Source organism: Leptosomus discolor, chromosome 3, assembly GCF_034619465.1.
Source record: "Leptosomus discolor isolate bLepDis1 chromosome 3, bLepDis1.hap2, whole genome shotgun sequence".
Lineage (NCBI taxonomy): Eukaryota > Metazoa > Chordata > Aves > Leptosomiformes > Leptosomidae > Leptosomus > Leptosomus discolor.
In genome coordinates this window covers 78302744-78329105 of record NC_141393.1, presented here as the reverse complement: position 1 = coordinate 78329105, position 26362 = coordinate 78302744, and the positions used below count along the sequence as shown (strand labels likewise).

General features: G+C 38.7%; 1 protein-coding gene across 1 annotated transcript in view; it reads left to right on the top strand.

Annotated features, from left to right (window-relative positions):
• The window catches only part of SNX7 (sorting nexin 7), a 30859-nt gene extending 4801 nt beyond the window's left edge, over nt 1-26058 (top strand). The window contains exons 2-9 of the mRNA XM_086463089.1: nt 1199-1381; nt 3218-3328; nt 3751-3915; nt 4882-5083; nt 6999-7198; nt 10639-10725; nt 16682-16834; nt 25978-26058. Of these exons, the coding sequence (XP_086319215.1) occupies nt 1199-1381; nt 3218-3328; nt 3751-3915; nt 4882-5083; nt 6999-7198; nt 10639-10725; nt 16682-16834; nt 25978-26058 (1182 nt within the window). The remainder of the gene's footprint in view (nt 1-1198; nt 1382-3217; nt 3329-3750; nt 3916-4881; nt 5084-6998; nt 7199-10638; nt 10726-16681; nt 16835-25977) is intronic.
• Nucleotides 26059-26362: the final 304 nt, after the last annotated feature.

Here is a 26362-nt window from a genome sequence, read left to right as displayed (position 1 = left end):
TGTGTCTCTAGTTTCTGTGGACTCCCACGTTTCCACTCCTGCCATTTCAGCAGTTTTCCCTTTAGCAGCATCCCTTTTCTCCTTGCTCCATAGTTAGTGAGGCACTGGAAAAGGCAACTCTGCCACTTGGTAGTCAGTGTAGCCTAACTACAGTTTTAGAAAACAGATTAATTTTAAAGTTTGTTATAAAAATACTTCATTGCATTGGCTATACTAGGAAATGTGTATAAAAAGTTTTATATTTAAAATAGTGATTTATTTTAGTTGCCCAAATTTATTATTTTTAGTAATTTATTCATTTATTATGCTTTTTTTGTGGTGTTAGTGAATTTATTTCCCTCGTCACTGTATCCTTCAAGATTTTAGATCGGTGGATCTCATCCAGACTTGCATCTAAGAAAGAAAATAAGATTTTTTTGCCTGTTTCTAATTTCCACTCAGTTTCTCTGAGTGATCACCATTGGACACACTGAGCAGAAGCAACTGCTCTGGGGGCATAATCTTAGAGAGCTGTGGTGGAAGTGGTTGATGCTATCAAAAAGTGGGTTTTCCACTTCAAAAACAGTGGTTTGACTTTTTTTAGAAATTAAGCCACAAATTTGTACTGCATCCTTACTTGCTGTGTTTCTTTTTAAAAAATTAAATTCATGTCCCTGGAAAAATTTTCCATTTCAAACTTTATTTTAAAATGTATGCGAACTGAAATAGCCAATGCCAATAAAAATTCTCACTTGGATTTTGTCTTGTTTTCTTTTAAAATCATCGCTTTTAACTACCCTGTTTAGGTTATTAGAGATAATTCAAACTTCGTAAGTCCTGAGTAACTGGCTTCTAACTATTTTAATAAAGCTGGTAAGTATCCCAAACAATTACCGGGTGCTTGGATTCATAACTAATTTTGGCGTTCATAGGCAAGTTCTTTTCTAGCTGTGCATAACATTCTTGTCAAATGGTAGCATTTTGCTCTTTCATCACTTTTAGGATAAATCTCATTTCTTACATCCTCACTGAAGCAAATACTGAAAAGGATAATAGGTTTGCAATGTATTATATAATTCTTTCATCTGCTCTGTGTTTTCTGTGTTTTACCAGATTATTTAAAAGCTTGCCATGTTAGCATCTGAGGCATATGTGTTTGCATGGGTGTGTTTGTGTATAGAGATGTATTGATGTGGATGTTCTCATGTCTTATCTGTAGGATACATCACTGGCTGAGGTAAACTCGTTCAGTCCTTCAATGCCAATATCCCCCTCATCAATGATAAACCAGTATAAATTTGAAGATGAACCAGAATTAAGAGATCTCTTCATTACAGTCGATGATCCTGAAAGCCACATTACAGCCATTGAAACATTTATTACATACAGAGTAGTCACGAAGGTAAGCATCTACTCATGGCTATAATGGCTTACATTGATAATTGTGGTAGCATTTTCACAGTTCTGCATGCCAGTCTCTGGCATATTAGTAAATTTAAATTATACTCTGATTTTGCCATGCATTGCAGACCACTACAACTGTATGAAACTGTGAGGTAGATTCTGGAAAAAAAAAAAATCAGTGTAAGGGTGTACATATAGGTGCTTAGGTTTTTTATGCTGAGAAAATAGCTAGTAATTCTTCAACAGCCAAATCAGTTCTATATGAGAATAACATTTTCTTTTGTGATCTTCAGCAGGAGTATGAAACAGCAGAAAGACTAATTCCATTCGAAGACACTGTATTAGCCCAAGTATTTATGACTTCTGGATCACTTGCAGGCTAGCAGCCTTTTGTCTTGCATAAACGTTACCTGCTACCAAGTCTTTCAATTCCATTCTTTTGTAATTACAGCAACCACTATCCCATGGACATTTGTTTCCCATTTACAGTTGCGTATGATTTCTGGGGAAACGGCCACTATTCTCCAATGAAAAAGCAGTATTAGGAAACAACTAAGTGTATTTTTAGCTGTCCTGAATACAAATTATTTACTGGAAATAAGAAAGAAAGTCAGCCTTGTGAGACTAGCCAGCTCTTCTGGGATTACCAGCAAATATTCTGCAGGCTGCATTTTGAGAATTGCACTGTTAATTTATTTCACTTTGAGTTCTTTTTAAAAGATTCATTTAAAACCAAATTTTCAAATGGGAATTATTCATCCTTAAATAAGAGGAGATATCAATTCCTCATAAAATATTTAAAGAGTAGGAAGAGAGCTATCTTCGTTAGGTTGCTAGCAGTAATTTTCGCTTCATGCATGTTTTTGTAGACGAGAGAACATTTTTTCTTGAGGCAAGTGTGGAAGGGCTGTAAGGTGGATTGCTTTTGCTTTTTTATCTGTTTTATCCTTTCTTATCATATTTAATTTGAAGTGCTGGCTGTTGATGATAAAGTAATAGCATTCCTCCCACATACCTTGAAAAACCTTTATTCAACCCTCAAAAATGTTTAGATTACAAAAGCGTGTTTTGAGGTTTTTAGAATTTACTTGCATCACATTATAAAGCACTGGGCAACAATGAACGCTAAACAGCATGTGTTCCTTTAATGAAAACATGGGCTCTTTGTGGCTTCATTCTAGAAGATACAGCAGTGGTAAAATAAATCTCATGGTCGGACAATTTTGCACACCGCTATGAGCGTTTTCTCTAGGCATTAAAGGTTTGTTGGCAAGTTCTAACAAAGGGCTACAAAACTGGGGTTGATGGTGGAACGCAGAATCCACTCAGCAGCGCGGGAAGTGTTATTGCTGCGATATGCTCAAGTTTCCGTGCTTCGAATGTGGGGATTGTTGACTAGTGTCAGCGGGTTGCAAGGACATCTGTCAGCTGTTTGGTTTTTTTTTTTCAGAATGCTAAAAAATGGATTTTCCTCACCTGTAGATTACTAATCACTTTGAAAGAAGTGCCCTAAAAGTAACAAACATAACCGTTTGGAAAATGCCACACTAAAATAATGATAGAAATCTTTTGGAAACATTGTGGTAGGTTAATTGTTATAAGTCACTCTGTGTGCAGTTTAGTGCTTGCTTTTTTAAAAAAATTGAAGTTTGATTTCTTCCTAAAATGGGATGTGTTTTATCTCTTCAAGTAGTTGATGACTGCACTTTAAAAAACAGCAGGCAAATAACACGGGCAAAATAGAATCACATATGCTTTCCCTTCAAGTACTCAGTTTTCTCTTTTTTTCTGGTATTCTAACCTGGGCCTATTTTTTTCTGCCTCTGGTTTTCAGACATCTCGTGGTGAATTTGACTCCAGCGAATATGAAGTTCGAAGACGATATCAGGATTTCCTTTGGTTGAAGAGCAAACTTGAAGAAGCACATCCAACACTGATTATTCCTGTTCGTTTGCTAAAACTTTTTTTTAATTTGTTTATAAGATGGCTCCAGTTTTATACAGAGATATCTGAGGTCTTTCTGTAGTCTCTGAAATCTCACAAACATTAAACCAACATATTTTCCTTAGCTTTATATGTGTGTGATAATTAAAAATCCCATGAAGGTATTTCTTAGGTTTCTAATTGTGCCATTTGCAGTAATTTGCAGTAATTTATGTCCTTCTTTCTTAGCTGTACTTGTATTCTTCTGCACTGTGTGTTACCTGAACCCCCTTATACCACTGCTGAATATGATAACTTTCTAACAGGTTTTTGCATGGTGGATTTTACAAGGTATACACCTATGGTTTTTAGTAAGTAGAAGAACTATTATAATACCCCTATTAGTATGCAAATTATGCAATATATTTCTTCTTTTTTCCTTAGCCATTGCCTGAAAAGTTCATAATGAAAGGAATGGTGGAACGATTTAGTGATGAATTCATTGAGACTCGAAGAAAAGCTTTACATAAATTTTTGAACCGTATTGCTGATCATCCAACTTTAACTTTTAATGAAGACTTCAAAATTTTTCTTACTGCGCAGGCCTGGGTAAAATGACTTTATTTTTATTTACAGTTATGTGAAACCACGTCTTGTGTTAGTAGAGTACATCAGGAGTCTCCGTAGTTCAGTATTCAATAGTGTCCTCCCACAGCTTGTTACAGAAGTGTCAGAAGAAGGCAGGAGATTTATGGAATATTCATCCCCCGAGATAACCTTTTCTCCTGTGCTTTTGGTAATCATGTGTGTGGCCATAAATATTGCCGTGCCTTCCAAAGCCGTTTTTGTTGCTGCATTTTTGATTTTTGTGGCAAATTCTCACTATTTTAACCGCGTGCTTTTTGGTATATGTATAAGCTTCCAAGACTACATGAAAAGTAGTATTTTAAAGTATTTGTTGCGTTGGCATGGCACTGTCTTTTTCATGGGCTTTTCTTTTTTTTAAAGTTCTACTAGTCTCATAAAAGAAAAATATAGGCTTTGAATTTCCTGTTGTATTTTTGCAAGATATGTTCAGTTGAAAATTGGGAGTTTTGTACTCAGAGAAGCCTGCCTCTGAACTTCAGCAAAGGTTATTCTAGCAACATATAAAAAGAGTTACAAAAAACCTAGATGGATTACATCTTCCAGTAGGAACATTGTTTGCTTTTCGCAATGACTTATTTCTGCAATCATTACCTCTGCTTCCCTGTTCAAAAGGCTGAATTGCAAACAAGCTAACTCACCCTGAGGAATGAAAAGGGTAAAGGTTGTCTGCCATCTTCAATGATTCTTGTGAGAGTGTGATACACAGCATGCTTGTGTTTGCCCAGAAAGGCTTAGCTAATAAATGCACACACCAGGTACGGTTCTGACACTGGTCTAATAATTTTAAAATAAGATTTATACACTAAAAAGACACACAGAGGCTTACGTATGTAGTTTTGGTTTTTAAAAAAAAGCTTTAAAGTATGCATTATTTTCAGAGAATTAAAAAGTGTACTTGGAAGTAAATACGGCTTGTTCTGTCTTTAGGAACTCTCCTCACACAAGAAGCAGGGTCCTGGTTTGCTGAGCAGGATGGGACAGACTGTCAGAGCTGTGGCATCCTCAGTAAGAGGAGGAGTTAAAAATCGTCCTGAAATGTTTGCAGAAATGAACGATTATATGGAAACATTTAGTCAGAAAATAAACGTACTAGACAAAATAGCTCATAGAATTTACAAGGAAGAAAGGGGTAAGTAGAAAACAAGTATCAGATTTATTGATTTAAGAAATTAGTATATTGGAAAAGTAAATTAGTTTTCATCATGCCAGGCAAAATATTCCTTCCAGCGAGCAGGGGAAAAGGGAGATTTATGTTTATACTGTGCTTTTCATAATGGTCATTGATTTGGCAGAACTTCAAGTTAGTTTGAATAACTTGTTAATAGGAAGAATTGTAACTCGTGTCCTTGAACTACTTGATAAGGAACTTAGAAGACAACGTAGCAAGTGTGGCGATATTTTTACTTGCGCTTTTTGGAAAGGTGCATGACCTTTTATTTTGTACTTTCAGTGGAATGTAAATAGTCACGGTTTTCCGTGCTCTCTTATACTGGCATAATGCTGTCTAGATTCCAGATCTCTAAACATCTCTTTTTTGGTTTCACTCTGCACCTTTTTTCTGTGTTGACCAAGTAGATTTATTTTTTTTTAAATAGCTTTACTGTTGGCCGTAATTTCTGTCATGGGAAATGTACCTGTGACAGTTTTCTTAAGAAGGATGACTTAATCTCAGTTTTTTCCTTACGTAACAGCAGTTTGCACACCTACTTGGAATGCTGAATTATTGACTTTCTGAGATTGACCCTGATCTCAGACTGGGCCTGTTCAGTAGAATTTCCACTGGTCAGCACTTGAAGGATTTTATTGTGTAAATAATATAATTTGAAGAGCTGCACTGTGTTCTTTAATAACTGAGCCCTTGTGCTTTATTGTGCAGTACTAGATCTCAGCGTGCCCTCACTAAACTGGAGGGTCTTATAAAAGGAAAATAGATGTTGGTGAAAAGAGTTCCTTTTGATATTGTTCATTTCAGTGGAAATAAGTGGCTGAGGTCCGTAGGTTCAAGGCATCAGTGCCAAATATTTCTTGGAAAACCTTATGAATTTTGACATGCTCCCAAATGCTGTAGGATTTATCTTCTTTCTAGATTTTCCAAATAGCACTTGGCAGAACACTTGTGTGCAGGGCTGCACTGTCGTGGATATGAACTGTTGATAGCTGTGGTTCAGAGAATATTCCTGCTTGCAGTAGCTTAACATGGGATTCCTAATTACATCTTCCATGGAGTTTTTTTGGTCTGGTTAATCTCAAAGTAAACATTACACTCTTAATGCCACATGGCTGCTTTGCATCTTTTCTTGGACATTTCTTCATTATAAATTCAGTTGTGATGAAATTGTGTTTTCAATAGATGACCAATGTGTTCACAGTACCCTCCTGTGAATGTGAAGCTTCTTGGTCATACCCAGCCTTGCCCAAGTTTAGCCCTATGACATGGCATAGTGAATTGTGGGTCTTCTTTCTGCTTACAGATATCACTTGGCCTAGAGACAAAAGGGAAATAACTCGTCGGATACCCTCGTATTTAAATTAATAAAAACTACTGAAGGTGATAACACCTGCAGGACTGGAGTGAACTTCGGTGTGTCTTCTGAAGCTTTTGGGGCATACCAAGGCTGATAGTTTTAATAACCGAGACAGGATTTGGAGCATTACTGCAGCAGAGTTACTCAGGGCAGTAGAAGCAAGTCAGATCAACTGCTGCCTAGGGCTGCTATGGTTCCTATGAAGTCAGTGTGAAGTAGTTTAGGTCATTGTGTGGTTTGAATGCAGCTCTTCAGGTCTACCTGAGTATGCATGCTCTTTTGAAATGATTGGGGCATTTTTGCTGATAGATTTCTAGGAACTACTTAATTACAGTACCTTAATTGATTAGTTTATTCATAAACAACAAACTGCAGTTTACTTACCTTGGTCGTTTGAACAAATTTAAACATGAGCCGCAGTCTCTTGCTTTGTTTACAGTAAATACGAGGTTGCAGTTATTATCACTTCAACATCTGTTAATGAACAAAAGAGTAATGTGTATGTATGTTCCTGTTAAGAGTATTTTAATGAAATGAAGGAATACGGCCCCATCCACACACTCTGGTCAGCATCAGAAGAAGATATAGCCGACTCCCTCAAAGGTGTTGCCAGCTGCATCGACAAGTGTTGCAGGGCTACGGAGAAGCGAATGGCAGGGCTCTCAGAAAATCTGCTGCCGATTTTGCATGAATATGTTCTCTACAGTGAAATTCTGATGGTAAGGTATACTTGAGGATTGCTTATGGCTGTGTATAAAATTTGGCTTAGTCCAGTGACGAACTCTAGAAGAGAATTTGTAACTGATGAAAATGATTTTGCATTCCCTCTGTTTGCTGTTGTTACTAAACGTGCACAGCGAGGCTAGCTGTCCCTTAGCAGGGAATCCGGTTGGTCCTGTTTCCCTTGCTAATCAGGCAAGAGGCATCCCTTCCAGATGAGAAGAGCTTGACAGTTTGGCATGGCAGGCAGCCCTTGGTAGCTGTGTTAAAGGGTGTCTGGCTTTCCCATCTTCAGAGAGCTCTGCATTGTAGCAGAAAGGGAGGAGCACAGAAAGGTTTGGGGAACAGCAGCTGAGAAAGACCTCCTCTGACACTGCTGAAATATGAACTCATCGAGCAACAGATTGTGTGGGGGAAAAGGAGTGTAGAGGTTTTTCCCTTTCTAGGAGATGTTCCTAAACTATGTTTTCTTCTTCCAGAACAGCAGGGAACTTCCAGTCCCTGTGCCATTATATAAGCATGTGTTAGTCTTTGCCATAAGCTGATGCTCTCAGTTCCCTTTATGTACGTATTTTTCTTACACTTGGAGAGAATGTAAAAAGTCTGACTACAGAGTTGATAAACTCAGTGCTGATGAATAATCAACATAATTAAGTGAATTCAGCATGTCGTAATTCCCACTCTGCTGCCTCCAGAAAGCAGAAAATGCATACAAACCCCTCTTTGTCTAGGCTTTGAGCAATGCAAGCTGCAGCATCTCTTCTTGCCTTACTGCTGGGAACCCAGCTCCTGCTGCAGTGGTTTCTGAGTCGGGGCTGAGGATGTGTTACAGGCCATGGGTAGAGCAAGGCCCACATTAGGTGAGCCTTTGCTGGCACTGTGCAGAGCATTGCCAGTTTCTCAGTAAGGCTTAGCTGCCGAGAGGTTATGAATTACTGCGGCAATGACTGCTGCTTTAAAACAAGCTTCACTGGAAGAGGGGCCGTACAAAATGTCCTGTATCTCACAGGCCTCATTGTTTACATGTACATGCAGGTAGATAGGGGTAGGTGCTGCTTTGCTTAAAGGGCTGAAGAGGTTATCATCCTAGCAATTGCAGGTCTTCTTCCTCTCCCCTACTTCCAAACTTATTTTTCAGGATTTCTAAGTCTATTACCTATGAGCGATCATGCTATTGAAGTGATGCTGCCTACCCGTTGCCTTCTGGTCTGCAGCCTGGCTCACCCTTTCTCAGGTGTTTTCTTATGCCTCGAGCACAGAGAGGTTTCTGTGGACGAACCCCCGAGTGACTACCTGCCCCTTCATGCACACCTTGCAAGGAGCTGTCGCCCCCTGCACTTTTTTTTCTGCTTGGAGTGTTCTTGATGCAACACTTGCAACACAGCATTAGGCTGCCATGAGGTCCTGTTCAGAGGAAAATCTTCCTCCACTAGCTCATTCCTGTTCTACAACTGTTCCTTTCCTTTGATGGGAATGGATTTTTACTTTTCCTACAGCTTATTTCCCTCTCGCAGTTTGGAGACGGAACTGCTAGTCACGATAAAAATACAACAGGGGAGGTCACACACTAGGAAAACCTGCTTTCAGAGGTGTGTTTAACCCCTCATCAGAGGGACCTTTGTGCGGTACTGCCGAGATGACGCGCAAATGTGCAGAAGAAGGTGTGGTTAATACAATACAATCCTTGTATTTTCCAGTCTTGGGAGTTCAGCCTTAAACTGAGGAAAGAGATGAATTCATAGCTCAAATATCTACATCTGGACAGGCTCCTTCCTGACTCACAGAACAAATCTGGGGAGTGCAGAGTACCGCTGTGCCTGAGGGTACAAATTGCAGCAATAAATTCGTTAAGGGTACACATACAATTATTTGAGGGTTTTGTGGCAGGGTATGATGAAAATGTTACACCAAAAAATTGTAAAGGTATAGTATGTTTTAAAAACACAGTCCCTCTGTTTGCCATTAGAAGTCAGCACTTGGCTATAGTTGTACCACATTAATAATAAAATTTATCTTGTAATTTAAGGAGTATTTGTGATAGAAGTCGCTAAATAGTCTTTAAAACAGTTTCAAAAGAGGCAAAATAAATAGTAAAAAAGAGAAAGCATTTGTAATACGAAGAAAAGCTGTTCCATACGTACTTGTTTTGCTTCTATGCTTGCAGCTAAGTATTTTCTGTATTTATCTAACCAAAAGGTATTCTGAGCTATTGAAATGTACATTTATGAGCAGTAGTACGTATTGCTAATCTGTTACTCAGAATTGTCCAAAGTCAGGTTTACCAAGTTTTTCTAGTGAGTACCTGTTCAAAAAGAAACATTGATAAATTATTTGAAAATTAAACTCTTAAATTATTCTATTGTGTTTGTTAAAGTGACAAGATTTCAAAGAGAACTCAGTCAAATAAGACAGCTAGAGAAGGTAGAGCTGCTTGTGCCCTGTGCTGTTTCAACATGCCCTGTGCTAGAGGTGAATAGTGAAAATCTCTTTAGCATATGCAGAAGAAGCAGTAAAACGAGTTGTGGCAAGGTAATGTAAAAGAAGGTTTTGAGATTTTGTAATTATGTATGTCCTGCTTCTGATTATTTTTTTTTTAAAAGGACTAAAGCCTTGCAATGTTTCTGCAAGATCAGCACACCTGAGTGCGCTCTTACCGATGAGGAAACCAAGGCAAAGAGAAATTAGTAAGGCTTCATCAAGGTCACACAGCAAATGAGCATCAGAAATTTAATCTGTAATACCATTCCTGTTTAGTAGTTTAAAAAGTAACGTTCCTGCCCCTTTCTCATTATTTTTGATATTATGATAAAAATCCAATACCTGATAAGACAGTTTTAAAGGAGGTAATAATTACATATTCTGAAAATAAGCACATATATCAATGTTAGAACATCTGTCATTTTTATGATAATTTTACCTCATTTTTCTAAACTACGTTTGGCACTTACAAAATAATATTGAAGGTTAAAGTTACAATTTCAATAATGCCCGGTATACCATTTTTAGTCATTTATTCTACTTTATATTGTAACTTCTACTCAAAGAAGACACTTTTGTTTACAAGATTTAGCAAACTCATATTGCTGTTTGAAAATATGAATACATAGTAAGTTGAGCTGATACTAAGTAAATGGCTGATGCAGTTTTTCTCATACAACTAGCAATGCTACTGCGTATGGCAGATTCTTGCAGCACCGATTTTGGATTTAATAAGGTTCTTGAAAAATGCGTAAGATAAAATACAGGTATTGAAAAATAAGTCTTCATGATTTTAAGAATTTTTTTTGAGGAAAGTACATGTATCATGCCAAAAATATTAAATGGCATCGTTCTGTGATCTTGCTTAGTTCATTAAATAGCCAAGTTTTATGGTTTTCTGATGTCCAAAATTTGGTGCAGTTTACTTCTTTTCTTTTTTTTTTTTCCCTTCTATATAAAGGGTGTTTTGAAAAGGAGAGACCAAATTCAAGGCGAGCTGGATTCTAAAGTTGATGCTTTAGCCAATAAAAAGACAGAAAAGGATCTGGTAAGTATGTACAGAAAGCTGAAATCTTCCAGGCCTTATTCAAACTGCAAAAGACGATCCCCTGAAGAAAGCATGTCCTCTGAAGCCATGCTTTGTAACTGGATGGTCTCTTTGTAATTCTCATAATTATTCTGAAAAGCTTTGGCCTTTGTAGCTATGCATGCCAGGCAAAGGCAATCATAAGATGCAAAACTTCAGCAGCTAGGCTGCTGGAACAAAGGACTGGTAATAGTGGGCGACCACTGTGTTTTGTCCACACAGACTGTACCGCAGCTTATTTTTAGCATTTCTGTTTACTTCCACACTGGGAGTTAAAAGAAAGTAAGACTTGCTGCAGTGCTTTTGTAGCTGCTGCTCCATTGGTGTAGGAGAGGGAGAGGAGGTGGTTAGAATGAGCAAAGCTGTTCATTAAACTTATTTAAATTAAAAAGTTCTGGATTCTGTTCTTTCAGGTTTCTGTCTTATCCGGTTGGGCCCTGGGATATTTTTTTACATCCAGTATGACACCTTCATTCATTCTAGTGAAACCAGACCATAACTGGTAGCTCATGGGGGCAGGTATCCCCAGAACCATCAGTGAGGCTCAGCAGACCAATTAGAAGGAACTTTTAAAATTTGTGATTGTTTAACTCTCCAGCCTAAATAATGACTTTTTAGCACAGTGTTAACACAAAGTGTTATACAGTGTAAATAATATATAAAAAGGACTAAATAATAATAACTTTTTAATACATCAAAGGAGAAAGTCCTTGACATTTCAGATACTTTTTATTAGGGTTGTTGTAATTAGCTTTCAGGTAAAGATGAGCTGTTTAGATAGTTTTTGGCACTTGAAATGCATATTTTATTTGATTTCTTGTCACTGAGCTGAATAAATAAGAATATATTACCACTGTATGATATCTACGATGACTACGGTGTATTTTGTAACACTTTGCCTCTGTGTACTGAAGTGGGACAGTAAGTAAATACCTCTGGTTTTGCTTTTTTCCTGAAACAGAAATTCTGGTTGCTTACATTGTCCTCTCATTTCACTGCATTTGTGTTCTCTAATCTGCTTTTGTCTCTCCACTTCCTCTGCCACTTCTCCTGTCCTTTGTCGACAAATTTAGTTTACATATAAAGTTTGAAGCTCTTATAAAATGCACGGAGCATGGTGAGGGAGTCGGGATAGCGATGGCAGGTCCTAGTCCTCTGCTGGCTGCAGGCCAGTGTATTCCCATGCGGCCTGGTGAGGGCACTGGCAGACTCGCTGCGGGCTCCTCCCGTACCTGCCCGTGTCCCCAGCACCCTGCGCCATGGGTGCCCCACGGGCCGGCAGCACGCATTAGTTGCCTTGCATGTAAAAGCACAGTCTATATTAAGAATGATCCTTGTGGGCCTCTTCCAACTTGAGATATTCTGATTGTAAGAATTTATTCTGGCGGAAAGGAGTGTTGTACGTCATCGTGTAAGTTATTTGTATGCAGCTAGTTGTACCGACTTTTTAATGTTGCGTCCCTTTTAATCTGCACTTCGCATTCGTATGGCTTGTTGGCAACCTGCTGAAAACAGTTGGATTTGCACAGAGCGATTCAGCGATGAATTCCAATTTCATAGAGCTTGTTTCACAGCTAGTCTTATTGTTGTCCACCGTAGGGAAGGGACCATTGCCTGGCAGGACGTAGTCTTTTCAGAGTGTATTTCTGTTATAATCTGATGGAGTCCTCGGACAAGGGACATGCACTCTCCTTTCCTGAACCGTTACAGACAAAAAGGATCATTTTTTTTCCTTTAGCATAGTATTGATCATACCATGTTGATTTGATATTGACAGCAGTTTACTCCATAATGAGATGCTTTGTACTTCCTTCCAGTAAAATTTTCAGATCAGTTTGCACAATGTGCGCTTTTTTCACTGATTCTGTTTCCAAAACTGTGCTTACCATTTTGGTAAAAGCCTTTGGACAGTGCGATCAGATCTTTATTTTATCTTTCCAACCCCTCTGTTTCTTACTTATTTCAAAAAATCCTGTTTCTGAGAGCCTGATTCTCCTCGCAGTCTCACGAGAGCCGTAAAACAGATGTCTGTTAGTCTAATCTGATCATAAAATCCTGTGTTCTCTAATTGAGTGGCAGCTGTATCCTGAAGACTTTTTCTTAATTAGAAGTTGAAGGCTTTTTCTATTAATTATAGTTTGACCACAGAGAATGGTGTACTGCTATTTTTAACCATTCAAGTAACTTTTAACTGTTTTCTTAACCAGTTTTTCACTGTGTTTGAATTTTTATTATATGTTGATATATTTTGCTGACATTTCTAACCAAACTGATTTCACAATAAAACATGGTCATAGTACAGGTACTGTTACTGGAATTGGTGTCAAACACTGAGTTTTTCTGTAGTTGCACATTTCTGTTCCTAAGCAGAACTCATGTAGCTTCTAATGATCTCATAGATGTCAGATTGAACTTGTCAGTGCAATCTAGTAGCCAGAAATTCTGCTGACAATGAGTGGCATGAACTCTAATCTCATTTGAAGTACATTTCCACCATAGATAAGGAATCTCAGACTGTCATTATAGCTGATAAAAGGCTGTGAGATCTTTAGCATTGGTCACGGCAAACATTAAATGATTTAACAAACAGGAGGTTATACATCGGGAGAATGCAAAACATCCCCAAGGTCAGTGCAGCTGAAATAGGCTGGAATGGCAAATTAAACCTTACGAGATGTCAGCCTCATTGGCTGGGAAGAAAAACGTTTTCTTGAGCTGTGCTTCTGCCACCGGGCTTTTAAAAAGCTGCTTGTGCTGCTGCTAAAAAGCCAAAACCTTTTCTCCCACTCCAAAATTTACTCCACGAAGAAAGCAGTTGTTCAGGGTATGGAAGGTTTGAAGATTGTGATTTTGGGTGCTGGCTCTGACAGAGATGGTTGGGAGGACTTTGGTGTCCTCCTGATTCCCTAGACCTTTCTTACCTCCAGAGCTCTGGCTGTAAAGGTGTTGGAGTTTGTGGCTCCGTTGCTCCTACGCTCTGTTCCGAAGGCATACGCAGCAATGCTAGTGCATCCCTCTGTGGTCTGGGAAGTTTTAACAGTTTTGGTACTGCCACTGGTGCTAATAGTAATTCTGACAAAATGTTGCTATAATGTGCTCTGACAGAACCAGATAAGCGTTAAATGCTAACTTAAGGATTCCAGCATTCAGGCTTGAAACTGAGTAGTAAAGAGATGAAATGCTGAATCTATCACATTCTGAATATATCTTATGTTTTACCTCCAGGCTAAAAAGGGTTAGTGTCACCAAGCCGGAGGATTAGTTCGTGTAGCAGATAGAAATTCATGCTGGTTTGCATAGTGAGATAGTGTAAAATGCTGTGTCACTTACCAGGTAATTTGGCTATTGGGCCAAGTCTCTTCAGCTACAGATCGCACTGTTCGCGTCTGGTAGCGCTCTGCCCTAGCAGTGTCTGGCTCCCACCTTCCCGTCCCATGGTCTGATGTCTGATTAGCGCTGTGCTGTCCTTCTCTGGGAATCACTGGAGTGAGATTTAATTATCTCTAGCTGCCTCAGTGAGATCAATGTAAGAAAATGGATTCAGAATCATATTTCATTTGCAGTATAAATTGTAACAATTTACACCTTGTAAATGAGGAACACCCTAGGTAGATGTTTTGTTGAGACCAAGCCATTCTTCTTTCATTTCTGCTGTCACGGCAGCTGAAGAGGGTGACATTTATGTCTTTTTTCAGTTGTGAAAAAGTAGATCTTAAACCTCTCTACTTGAGATGGTGAAGTGTGGCAGAACACTGTCTTTAGACCTTTAGACCAGCCCTTGCCTTGATCCAACACACAGTTTCTTTTGGGCTTTAGAGGGTGATGTTTAAACTGCGTGTCCAGGCAGGGCTGTAGAACAGAGCCTGTCTGCCCACATCATGTTGTGGCTACACCATGGAAGAAATTTATAGTTCCTAGAAAAGGCAGTACAAAAGCAAACTGTAGAATAAATGTTTTAAAAGATAGGAAGAACGAGATAAGGGGATGCTGCTGCAGCCAGGACTTCTAAGTCGAAGTTCTTTACGTGTGTAGTCTAGCTCATTCCCATATAGGGACTTTTTTATTGCAAAAGCAGAAAGTGGATTCAACAGCCTTTCCTACTCTAAATCATCTAAAAATATTCACTGTTTTCAGTATTCTGTCTGCATTCATTTTTGTATTTGAAGGAAAGGCAATTAACTTGGGACATGCCCAATGTAGCCAATCCAGCTGCCTGTAATTCCTTTAAAGTTAATTTCCCCACATTTAAACTTTGGATTAACCTTTTCATATTAAATACAATGTTGGTAGTTGGAATTACCCTTGTCCATATTTTGATTACTGGTCTGGCTAGATAATTGAACTGGGGCTTTTCAGTAAAGTAGAAATAATAGTTTGCATTTTGTTCTTGATTAATAACCAGTATTTCATTAATAGGGAAGTGTGGCAAGGAAAAATCAGTGTAGAAATCAAGTCTAACTAAAAATGTTTATTCATCTGTGTATTGCGGAAAGTGGAGAAAATCCATGAAATTTTCAGTTTCACTAGGTAAGGAGGTTTTGGCTACTGTAAGAGCTGAAGGATTCCAGTATGTCAAACTGAACTGGGATCCGTGGTTTGTGAATTACACACTGGGCTCAGGTTCTGTGACCATTTCAGGCTGTGCTGTTTAGCTCATGTCCGATGGCGGCAGCACTGCCGGCTCTTGCCCTGGAACGCTGTCCTCCCTGCATGGTTCAAGCTAGAGGCTGCGCACCAAGACTTTCCACAACCTGCTCTGACATTTCTGCATTCTGCCAATAGTATAAGCATTCCTTGAAAATCCTGGAGGTTAATCCTGGAATCCTGAAGTTCATACCAATGAAAGCAGCAGAGAGCATGAGGAGGTATCCAACTTTACAGGGGTGCTGTATGAGGAAAAACAATTTGCCTGCCAGCAGAATACAAGGAAGAAGAGGAGGGTGTATGGGACCTGAGTTGCAATGGAAACAATACAAGGAGAGTGATTTTTTCCTCCTTCATGTTCCTTATTGGTGGTGTTTCTGCCTGACCTCCCTCCTGCTGCAGACGGTCGCTGTGCAGTCCCAGCAGAAGAATTTGCAGTGTAGCTGCAGAAGATGCACCTCTTTCTGAGACTGGGTGCCAGACAGAACTGACACGGCTGATTAGTAAATGACAATAGGTTACAAAACTATTGAGAGGACTAGAAGACTCATAAAGAGAGGGCCTCTGTCCTCTCCACTCACTCATTCCCATTAGCTGAAAAGTCACTTTGTGCATCTGCAGTCATTAGGAGCAAATAATATCTGTAGAGTAGCCCCCAAGGTTTTTGATCCTGGATCACTGTGAAACAGTTTATTCTCTGCAGAAGTCCTTTGGTCTAATTTCTTTCTCTGCTTCTGTATTTCTCTCTCCCTCATGTGGCCACGCAGAGGTTAGTTCCACAAGAGAAGACGGCAAGGTGACAGGCAAGAAATCAGAAAGTTTGTGCTTTTGATTTCTGCTGTCTTCTCCCCATTCTGGTTTCTCCTGAGTTTACAAGGGTCCTGTCAGGGTTTTCTCAGTTTTTCTGGCCAAATCTAATTTGTATAGTTGATTCTGCTTCAGTAAAGCCCTCTAAATTTTCCTTTTTGGATGCATTACTGTCAAGTGCTAGTGAAGAGGTGCCAGAGTCTGTAACTTCTCAGTCAATAAAAATATCTTCAGCAACACTTCAATTCTGGTCTAGAATTTCTGTTATTAATATTGCAGAAATCATTCTGAGTTATTCATTAAGAATAAAATTTAAATTTATCCCTGGGGAATGATTTTCTGTGCTAAGTGAAATACCAGCCTTGGTTCTGCAGTTCTGTTTCTCTGCACTACAATCACTTGATTTCGATCACTTTTGAGATGGTGACTTTACTAATATTTTTTAATGTTTACAATTCATATTTAGTTCTCAGAAGAGATTGGGAAACTTGAAGACAAAGTCGAATGTGCCAATAATGCTCTGAAAGCGGATTGGGACAGGTGGAAGCAAAACATGCAGTGTGATATGAGATCAACGTTCACTAATGTGGCTGAGAATAATCTCCGTTATTATGAAGAGGTAAAACACTTTCTAATAGCAATGTTATTTTTTCATTGATTACTTCAGTGGAGATGTCCATGGGTTGTCTGTAAAGAGGAGGTTTTGCATTTTAGCTCAAACCTGTATTACGTTCAGAATCAGTTTTTGTGGGAAGAGGGAGGCAGTTATCCTTAATTTGACACGTTTCAAGGAAAACGTATTTTATTTGTGCCCAAGTGGTTGATCCTGAGTTCATCATCGACAGAGGGCACTCTTGTTTTACTAACCATGACAATTTGGAACATATTTTTTGGTTCAACGTCAGCTGCTGTATTTCAGTTTGGAAACCTTTTGCTGTAACTGCATGAAGAAGCCCTCTGGAGAGCTCAAACTTGTGTATATGATCTTGTATGAGGAAAATGTTTAAATGTGATTCCATTTCAGACAGCACATTCAGGAAGTCGTCATTGTTATTTCTCTAAGGAATTGTATTTCATGAAATAATCAAGACTTTACAAGGATAAAGAAGAACAGTGCAATTTTGAGAAGTCAGTATGAAAAGCTTATTGCACTTTTTGAAAAAAAAATACAAATGCTGCAAGTATATACCGTTAATAAATTGAATCTTTTTATAATTGAAACTTACTACTTCAGGAAGAAAGAAAAGCGGTTGAAATTAGGTTTTTGATTTTCAGCTCAAACTCTATGGGTAATATTCTTGGTAAGAATTCCCTTTTACAAGAATATATACTAAGAAAGAGAACTTGAAAACATGTAACAAAATATGTTAAGCATTCTGTGAAGTTTCTTCATGGGGAGCACCTTGTTGATCAAAGTGCACGTTTTGAAAATATTCCAGGTGTCTGGAATTTTTTTAAAGAATTTCCCCTTATTTTGGGAAAAACTTTGGAACACACTAAGCCATCTATTAATCATCTATTAAAATTAGTCATTTTTAGAGCTGTATATTGATATCTGTAACTTCCAGTCCTGAACTTTTTACAGATTGCCCGTTAGCCCATGACAGTGTCCTGATTTTACAAATCATTTTGTTAAGACATAATTGAAAAGACAGAGCTCTTGATCATCATCTAATTAATTAACATACAGTCTGTGAGATGCATGGGCATTGACAATCTGTTGTTACATATTAAGATCAAAATATTTTCTAAAATCAGGCAGCAAGCTTTTGGCATCCTCTCACATTTTCTTCAGTTATTGATGATCCCTGACTTCTATATCAGCAATACGTATGTTAAGATGATGCTAAATATATTGGAATATTTTGTTAATGAATGATTAGCTAAATTAAAACACAAAAATAATTCTTTGGTTCCTGTCTAGAAATGGTTTTTGCTGAATTAGAATTTTAATTCAGAATGCCAGAGCTTGTACTGTACATGAAATTGCTATCATTAAGTCGCAAACTGCAGAAAATGGTTTGGCTATTTCTGTAACGGCTAGTGGTTTTTCTTAAATAGCCTCTGAAATACTGGACAAATTGGTTTATACTGAGACATTTTTCTTTTTTGGTGCTTTTTCCTGAATATTGAAATCTGCATAAAATGTTTTTGGTCTTACATCTCAGTAGATCTAGGTTTTAGAAAAAAACACCTTATCTTACTGCAGCAGTTGCAATAATAGAAAGCATTGTGCTAACTGTGTCACTCCTTGTTTGCAAAGTGAGGGCTTACCAATTTTTTTCTGTTTTATCAGAAAATCATTATCTTATTCCTGACATTCAAGAGAATTTGATAAAATTAATATTTAGATTGGGAATTTTGATCTAAAGTATGTATGTTTACTTGAGACTGGTGGTTAGTGCTGATGGTTAATAATTGGAGAAGTGATTACTGTCAGAGGCCTTCATATTACAAACTACAGGTGTGTAGTGCACTCCTGAAGACAGCAGAAGAAGCAGCCCTGGTATCTGCTTCCACTGTTTGGAAGTGAAACTTCAGGAAGGGAATCTCAGAAACCTGAGAATCAGAATATGATTTTTATGCTTTCAGTAGAAAACAAAATCCTACCTTAAAGATAATAGTTTGAGTCTCACTCATGAAACTCATGCACAAACACAGTGCCTCTACAGTGCTTTTTCCCTTGTTCAGTCATTACTCGCAGCATTCACATTCTTTCACATGTCCGAAGCTAAATTACTTGTTCATGCTTTTGATGTACCATTTGATGCTTACTAAACCTTTTCTGGCTGTAGCATCCCTCATCTTATTTCTTGCCTTTTTTTTTAACCCACAGCATGTTCTGTGCATGCTCCCAGGCACCATGGATGCCATGGATATGGTTCAGTGGCCCAGCACTTCTGTCCATCTCCTATGAGGAATCATCTCCTGCTTTCTAACTCAGTCACTACCTGCTTCTCTTCCTTTCCACAGCTCCCACTCAACCTCCCAGTTAAACTCCTATTCTTGCCTTTCCACGAGCAGTGCCCCATTCCCTTCTCTACGGCAGCATTTCACTGTGCTCCTCATTATTCCCCAGTGTTGCCAACTCCATTTCCCAGGCACACAACCTAACCAGGAGTCATTCCTGTTAGTGGCCATTCTCTGCATCCCTTACATTTCTGAGCACTACAGAGTAACGAGAGACAGACATCTCGTGTTTTCTCGTGGCTTTTGCAGAAGAAGTTCCAGTCCTTCAGGACTGTGTAAAACTAAAGCCAGTGTGATCAAGTACAACACAGCAGTGTCAGAGTACACTAGAACTTCTAAAATGTTACTTCCTCTTTGTCATAATATGGAGAAAGAGTATGACCTTACATTTGTTTGGATTTTTCCTTAATTGCAGTTGCCTAAGGATTCTGCTGTCAACTTGTCAAGCATCACTTAGCTAGCATAAAAGAGTATGTCTCCCTTAAGCTGAATTATTGTTCACGTTACATGAAGTGCTACTTTTAAAGTGTTACCTGTAATTATATTTCTCCAGACTTACTAATTCAAAACAAGCAGAGGTGTTTCTGTAGCCTTCCAGTTTATTGACTATCTACATTTAATATACTTGAATAAGAAGTGTTCCTTTGTTCCTACAGCTGTGGAATTGCCAATCTCTTTGTGTCTCTCAAAGCTGTGGTAATAGACTAATTAAAGCCCAGATTTACAGGGTGCTCCTGTGCAGGCCTATGAGAATGAAGGCTTTCCTGTGATAATGTACAAGCTATGTTATAATACGTTTAAATGTAATGTCATTTAGTAGCCAAGAATTACCATGACTGACCAATTGTTTGATATTCCTGTAGCTGGTCTCAAGAGTTCATAGAGTTCTCTACTTCCCTTTGCTTCTGGAAAAGTGTTGAATGCATGCCTAAGTCTCTGTGTATTCACAGAATCACAGAATGTGAGGGGTTGGAAGGGACCTTGAAAGGTCATCCAGTCCAAGCCCCCTGCCAGAGCAGGACCACCCAGAGTAGGTCACACAGGAACGTGTCCAGGCGGGTTTTGAATGTCTCCAGAGAAGGAGACCCCACACCCTCCCTGGGCAGCCTGTTCCAGGGCTCTGTCACCCTCAAGGTAAAGAAGTTTTCCTTATGTTAATGTGGAACCTCCTGTGCTCCAGCTTGCACCTATTGCCCCTTGTCCTGTCATTGGCTGTCACCGAGAAGAGCCCGGCTCCATCCTCCTGACACTCGCCCTTTACATATTTATAACCATTGATGAGGTCACCCCTCAGTCTCCTCTTCTCCAAACTGGAGACACCCAGCTCCCTCAGCCTTTCATCACAAGGGAGATGTTCCGCCCCCTTAATCACCTTTGTGGCTCTGCGCTGGACTCTTTCCAGCAGTTCCCTGTCCTTCTGGAATTGAGGGGCCCGGAACTGGACACACTGTTCCAGATGGGGTCTCACCAGGGCAGAGGAGAGGGGGAGGAGAACCTCTCTTGACCTACTGACCATACCCCTTCTAATACACCCCAGGATGCCATTTGCCTTCTTGGCCACGAGGGCACATTGCTGGCTCATGGCCATCCTGCTGTCCACCAGGACCCCCAGGTCCCTTTCCCCTACGCTGCTCTCTAACAGTTCAGTCCCCAACCTGTACTGGTAACAGGCTTAAAGCCAGTAACATACAGTATTAATAAAGACTGTAAGTGCATTGCTAAAATAAGGAGGATTTTCTGAAACAATATGAAAAGGTTTTAATTTTTAAAAATTGACAACTTTACTCCTATTTCTGAAGTAATTAGCATCAATTTGGTTGGCCTTACAGAGAAGAGTTCTTGAGTGAAGCCTGTGTTAACACCGTTTATTTTATTCCTTTTCCCCATGCCTTAGGTGTGACACTGTTGTCAAACAGCACAGGTTTGTGTGTTTGTAGGTGTCTGCCAAACAGCTGAAATCACAAACTGTCCGCAGGGTGGAGCTTACAGCTGAGCAAGCAGATTGTCACCAGGAGTATTTTCATTAACTTAGGTACAGGTATTCTGCAGAGCCCTAAAGATGGAGCCTTACCAAAACAAGATACAAAGTTATTGGTGGTGGTGGTGGTGTTTAGCTAGCACCTCTGAAGTGTTCCTGGCACAAATTACCAAAACCAAACCAGGCAATATTGAACTCTGGCTTCAAAGAGCAATAGCAATTAAATATTTACTAAATTTTTCTTTTTGTTATTCTCCATCCTTGGAAGTGTTCCAGACCAGGTTGGATGGAGCCCTGAGCAACCTGGTGTAGCGGGAGGTGTCCCTGCCATGGCAGGGGGGTTGGAACTAGATGATCTATGAGGTCCCTTCCAACTCAAACCATTCTATGATACGATTCTGTGATACAATATGTTTATGTGTTTACTATACTTTAGGATATTTACAGCGTCAAAGAAAAAGAATCACTTTAATTTTTCCCAGCAAAAAACTTCGTTAGCCTATTCTATTCAGAAAAAAACACCAGAATAAATGGCTAGATTTTGCAGCCCAATCCAAAGACTAGTTAGACATTGTAAATCCAGCAAATATACCAGAGTTTGATTTTCCACTGCTCATTCTAGCAAATGCAGGAAGATTGAGGGGTTTTGTAGGATGATACTTAATTAGTTTCAGCATTGAAAGAACATGGTTTTTCTTGTGTATGGATGAGCCTTTGTGTAGGCTCTAATTTTATTTTTCGCATGTCAAACTAATACTGTTAAACCTTTGCAGCTTAATCAGATAAAAAGCTAAAGTTACCTTTGATATAGTGGAATTCTTGTTGGTATTGACACAGCTTACTCTTTCCCAAAAATATAAATAATTTCCCAGTTTTCTTAACAATTTCAAGCATAATTTAGTTTAGTTCTGTGACCTACATTGCTGTACGGCATAAATTGATCCAAAAGGTTCATTAGAGCAAAACAATATTCCCTGTTACAGCAAATTCCCTCTGACTCCAAAGCCCTTAGGTACCTCTCCATCTAGTGGAAGCTGTAGAAAAGCAGATGAGATCTCATTTGCCCTGGAGGCCTCTGTAGTGATGCATTTAACTAGTCATTTGGTTGCATAGCAAAAATTGAGCTGCTCGTGCTTGCTGATCACATCCTACCTTAGCCCTGCCTGGGAATTTGGCTACAAACTTCATGTGATTTTCAAAAGCTCCCACGTGGCTCAGCTAGTTTGTCTCTGTGCATGTCGCTGCAAAGCCAGGATCCATCTTTGAACCCTCATTCACTTCAACCATAAAAACTTCTATTAAGTACTTTGAGGATGACATTTTTTAATAGTGGGAATCACTATTTTTATGCACTCTCATTTTTGTTTCCTTGCACCCAGAAACTATATTTTGTCTCTCTCTCTCTGACACACACAAGGCTTCATTTTCAGATTCTACTCCAGAAAATGCTGTCATAAATTATATTTTTAAGGTATCAACCATGGAAAACAGGGAACTGGAATAGAAACACACGTGGCATGTGACACACAGCTTCTCTTATCCCTACTACACGTTCTATTTTTATATCTCCTTTTTAGTTAGATACGCAATTGTACTGTATGAAAATCCTGTTTCTGTTTTTTCTGAAAATGACGTTGCAGAATAGATGTGTGACCTGCAGTAGTAATCAGAGTATTTTAAGTAAAGTAGCCTTATTTAAGTGCTTGACATTTCATTTTGTGTATTTAGGCTTTTTTATGTCTTCCGCCAGGCTTTTACAAGTAATTGGATTATGAATTTCAATCCTATGCATGCACATTTAATTTCCTGGGTTTGTTTTTTCTTTTTTTTTTCCCCTTTCTGTCTCCTTTGTGAAGGCTTGCTGATCCTCTATTTAGATCTCTATTTTCAACCTCCCAGGAGAATGAAGTAAAATAATTCTGTAATAACGTTGAAGTATACATCACTAACAAAATGTCGTTTATGCAGTTCATGCTTCACAATATATAAAGCTTGAGCCTAAGGCACAGAGACCTAGTTTTGTTTTGGTACGGTTAATTATAAAACTTGTCAGCTGTAGCAGCACTGTGATGTCTGACAGTGAAATGAGCCACCATTGCTCTTACATTTTGGAAAATGTGTTTTGGTTATATAAACGAGAATAAATTAAAAACTGAATAACTTGTGTAGCTGAAGAAAATGGTTTGCATCTTTGTCTGGAAAGACTTCTGTAGATTGTATCTATCTGGTTAAGCAACATATTGTGATTGCATTTTAACACGGGCTGTTTGGCTCAGTGTTGCAAAGATAAAGCCATTTTTACATTCCAGCCAGTGCTGATATATGTATTTTAATTCACATTACTGAAATTACAGAATGACAAAACATGAGGTTACATGGTATAAATTAAACTGGTTCAGAAAAAAAAAAAAAAAAGAAGTCCGTCATTGCCAGCAAAAGACTTTTCAAGAAACACTGAGCATTTCTTGTCCCACACCTAGAAAAAGCCTAGGAAAACAGACATGCCTTGCAGCTTTCTAGGATGGTAATCCAGGCTGGGCTCTGGAAACAGAAATCTGAGTCCGAGTGCCATAGTGAAGACACATTGCTAGCAGCTGCCTCACTGACATTTTAAAACCAAGATGCCACCTTCCAGCTCAGGCATCTCAGATGGACTCAGCTGCCACAGTGTCGCATGAAGTAGGGAAGAATCGGATGATCAAACCTTAAAGGCTTTAGACAAAAGGTCAAAAAGACCTTTTAAGTCAGCAGCCAGTCTGCAAAACTTGCAGATCACTGTTCATGTTAGCACTATTTTTACCGTTTCTCCCTGGGTTTATATTTACCATTTCAAAGTAACATTTCTTTAGAAAGTCAATGAAGAAAACAGATTTCCGCATGAATCTTATCCTGTTACTCCTCTCTTTTCACAATAATTCAAATCTCAGATGTGCTTTGAACAGCAGCATAATGTTGTCGTATGCAAAAGCAGCAGAAGCTAGTTGGGGATTTTGTCAGCAAGATGAGAAAAGAAAGATTGAGGGAGTAGATTCATGGTTTCCATAGTCTAGGGGACAACATATGAATAGCAGGAACAGTCTCTAACTTGCCCGATAACAACCAAAAACCTGTGTGAAATAAGCTCTCGTTCATTTTTTTCCTTCTGATCTCTTAGGTCAGTCGGCTCTTTTAACCTTTCTCATTGTCTTGCAGACCCACACCTTCCCTTTTTTATGTCTTCAGAGGCACAATTGCTGCTGACTTCGGTTTGTTTTTTCTTGTTCCTTTTGTCACCTATAATTTTATGGGTATCATCTCTGGTTCTGCATCCTTGTGTCATCACGGATTCCCCCAGCTCCGGTCATCGTGTGTGTGTCTTCTTCATTTTGCTCTTTGAGCTTATGCCTTATTTGTGACTATCAGATCCGCCCACTCGTCTGCTTGCACGTTGATACGCAGTAATACCAGGACCTAAGCTCTTTAATGTAATATGGTTAAATCTACATATTTAATGGCAGAGTTTTGAAGTAATTCAGTAGAAATGTCTAATAAGACAGTTAGGTGGCTGTAAGTTCAAGCAGCATGAACACTAGCGTGTTTTCCATGTCTCCTAAGCAATGACAGATGGATTCTAGATATTTCATTGTAGCTGGGCATAGCAAATTACTATGCCTTGAATAGCTAGCTTATGGCAAAAGTTTTCACTTAGGAAATGATACTGTTTTCATGGTATCGATTTAATTCAAAGTTCAGATAAATGGAGTATGCTGTCCAGGTTTTAATATAAAAGATGACATTTCCTGAGAAATTTCAGCAGACTTATTTATTGTGAATATTTCAGCTTCTTCCTGAAAAAACCTGTGTACAGTAAGTAGTAGATAAGCTGAATTGTCAAGAGAAATAGGTATGAATGTGTAAGTCAAAATTTCGTTAGAATTTCCTTTTTAACGTTTTCTTTTCAGTTGCAGCAGAACAATAAAATTATTGCATGAATTTCCCTGCCCCCTTCTAATGACAGGCTTGAAATAGTAGAAACCTGGTACAAGCATCAGCGCACCACGGGTGTACCTATTGATAGCCTTGCCATGACTCTCAACACTGATCTATGATTTATAATGGTTTCCCAAGCTGCCAACACTCATTTAAGCCAAACTGAACCAAAGTCATTTGGGGATTTTTTTTAATTTTTTTTTTTTTTCCATTTTACTGCCTACAGTCTTGGTGCTTCAAATAAAAAAAAAAAAAAATGTTCAATTAGAAATACATTTTTCCATGAGGAGAGAAATGCCACTTGTTGTAAGGATGACAGTTGCCTCCCCCACCACCACCCCTTGCCTTTCTGGTCCCGTTCCTTTTCCATATCTCAGGGGAAAAATGAATTCTCTGTGTGTTTAGAAAAGAACTTTTAATTTGACTTGGAAAGAAAATTGGGTATACAATAGGAATCCACAGAGATTACAAGGGAACTGTGCCTGACAGCGTGTTTTCTATTTGGAAGACATCTTTGCCTGTAACTAAAGGGAGAGATTAAAGAAGAGCATAATTAATGTTAGCATCTTCCATGCTAACACATACAATTATGATGCTCACACTGTGCGCTTGTCATTATGTAAAAGTGACCTTTACAGCTCACTCAGCGTGTTGGCTAACATTTTGCATATCACTGAGCTGGCTAGGAAACCGTATTTTGCTTTTACCATAGGCCTACAAAAGCAGCTTGTGACAATGCGTGAGTATTCTGCTTTGGTTTTTGCTGCTTCTTTTTCTCCTTGGCTACCGGTGTTACAGTAATCTGTCTGCTATATTCATGTGTATCTGTGTTGGTTTTTTTTAAGTGCCTTGCTACATGGGAGTCCTTCCTAGCATCTCAAACAGTGGATATTCATGTGGAAGAAGATTCCGAAGACAGGCCTTGAGTAATATCTCTGGTCGATCTCTGCCTTTTCCATGCAGTTTCTCCCAACCAAAGAAGTGCTTTATACAAGATCAGATACATTATTAAATTTAACTGTTAAAATCGGTGAAATGCAGGAAACCAGCTTATTGAAAACTCAGGTATTCTGGTCCTGAAATACATTTTGGAACATGCTATATATTGCTTTATATTGCTTAGCTGTGATTTTACATATTTTTATGCAAGTGTTTGCATACAATTGTTTTCATAAATATTGCATAATTTGGATATAAAGTATTTTAAATATGTAAAAATAGCTCCATTTT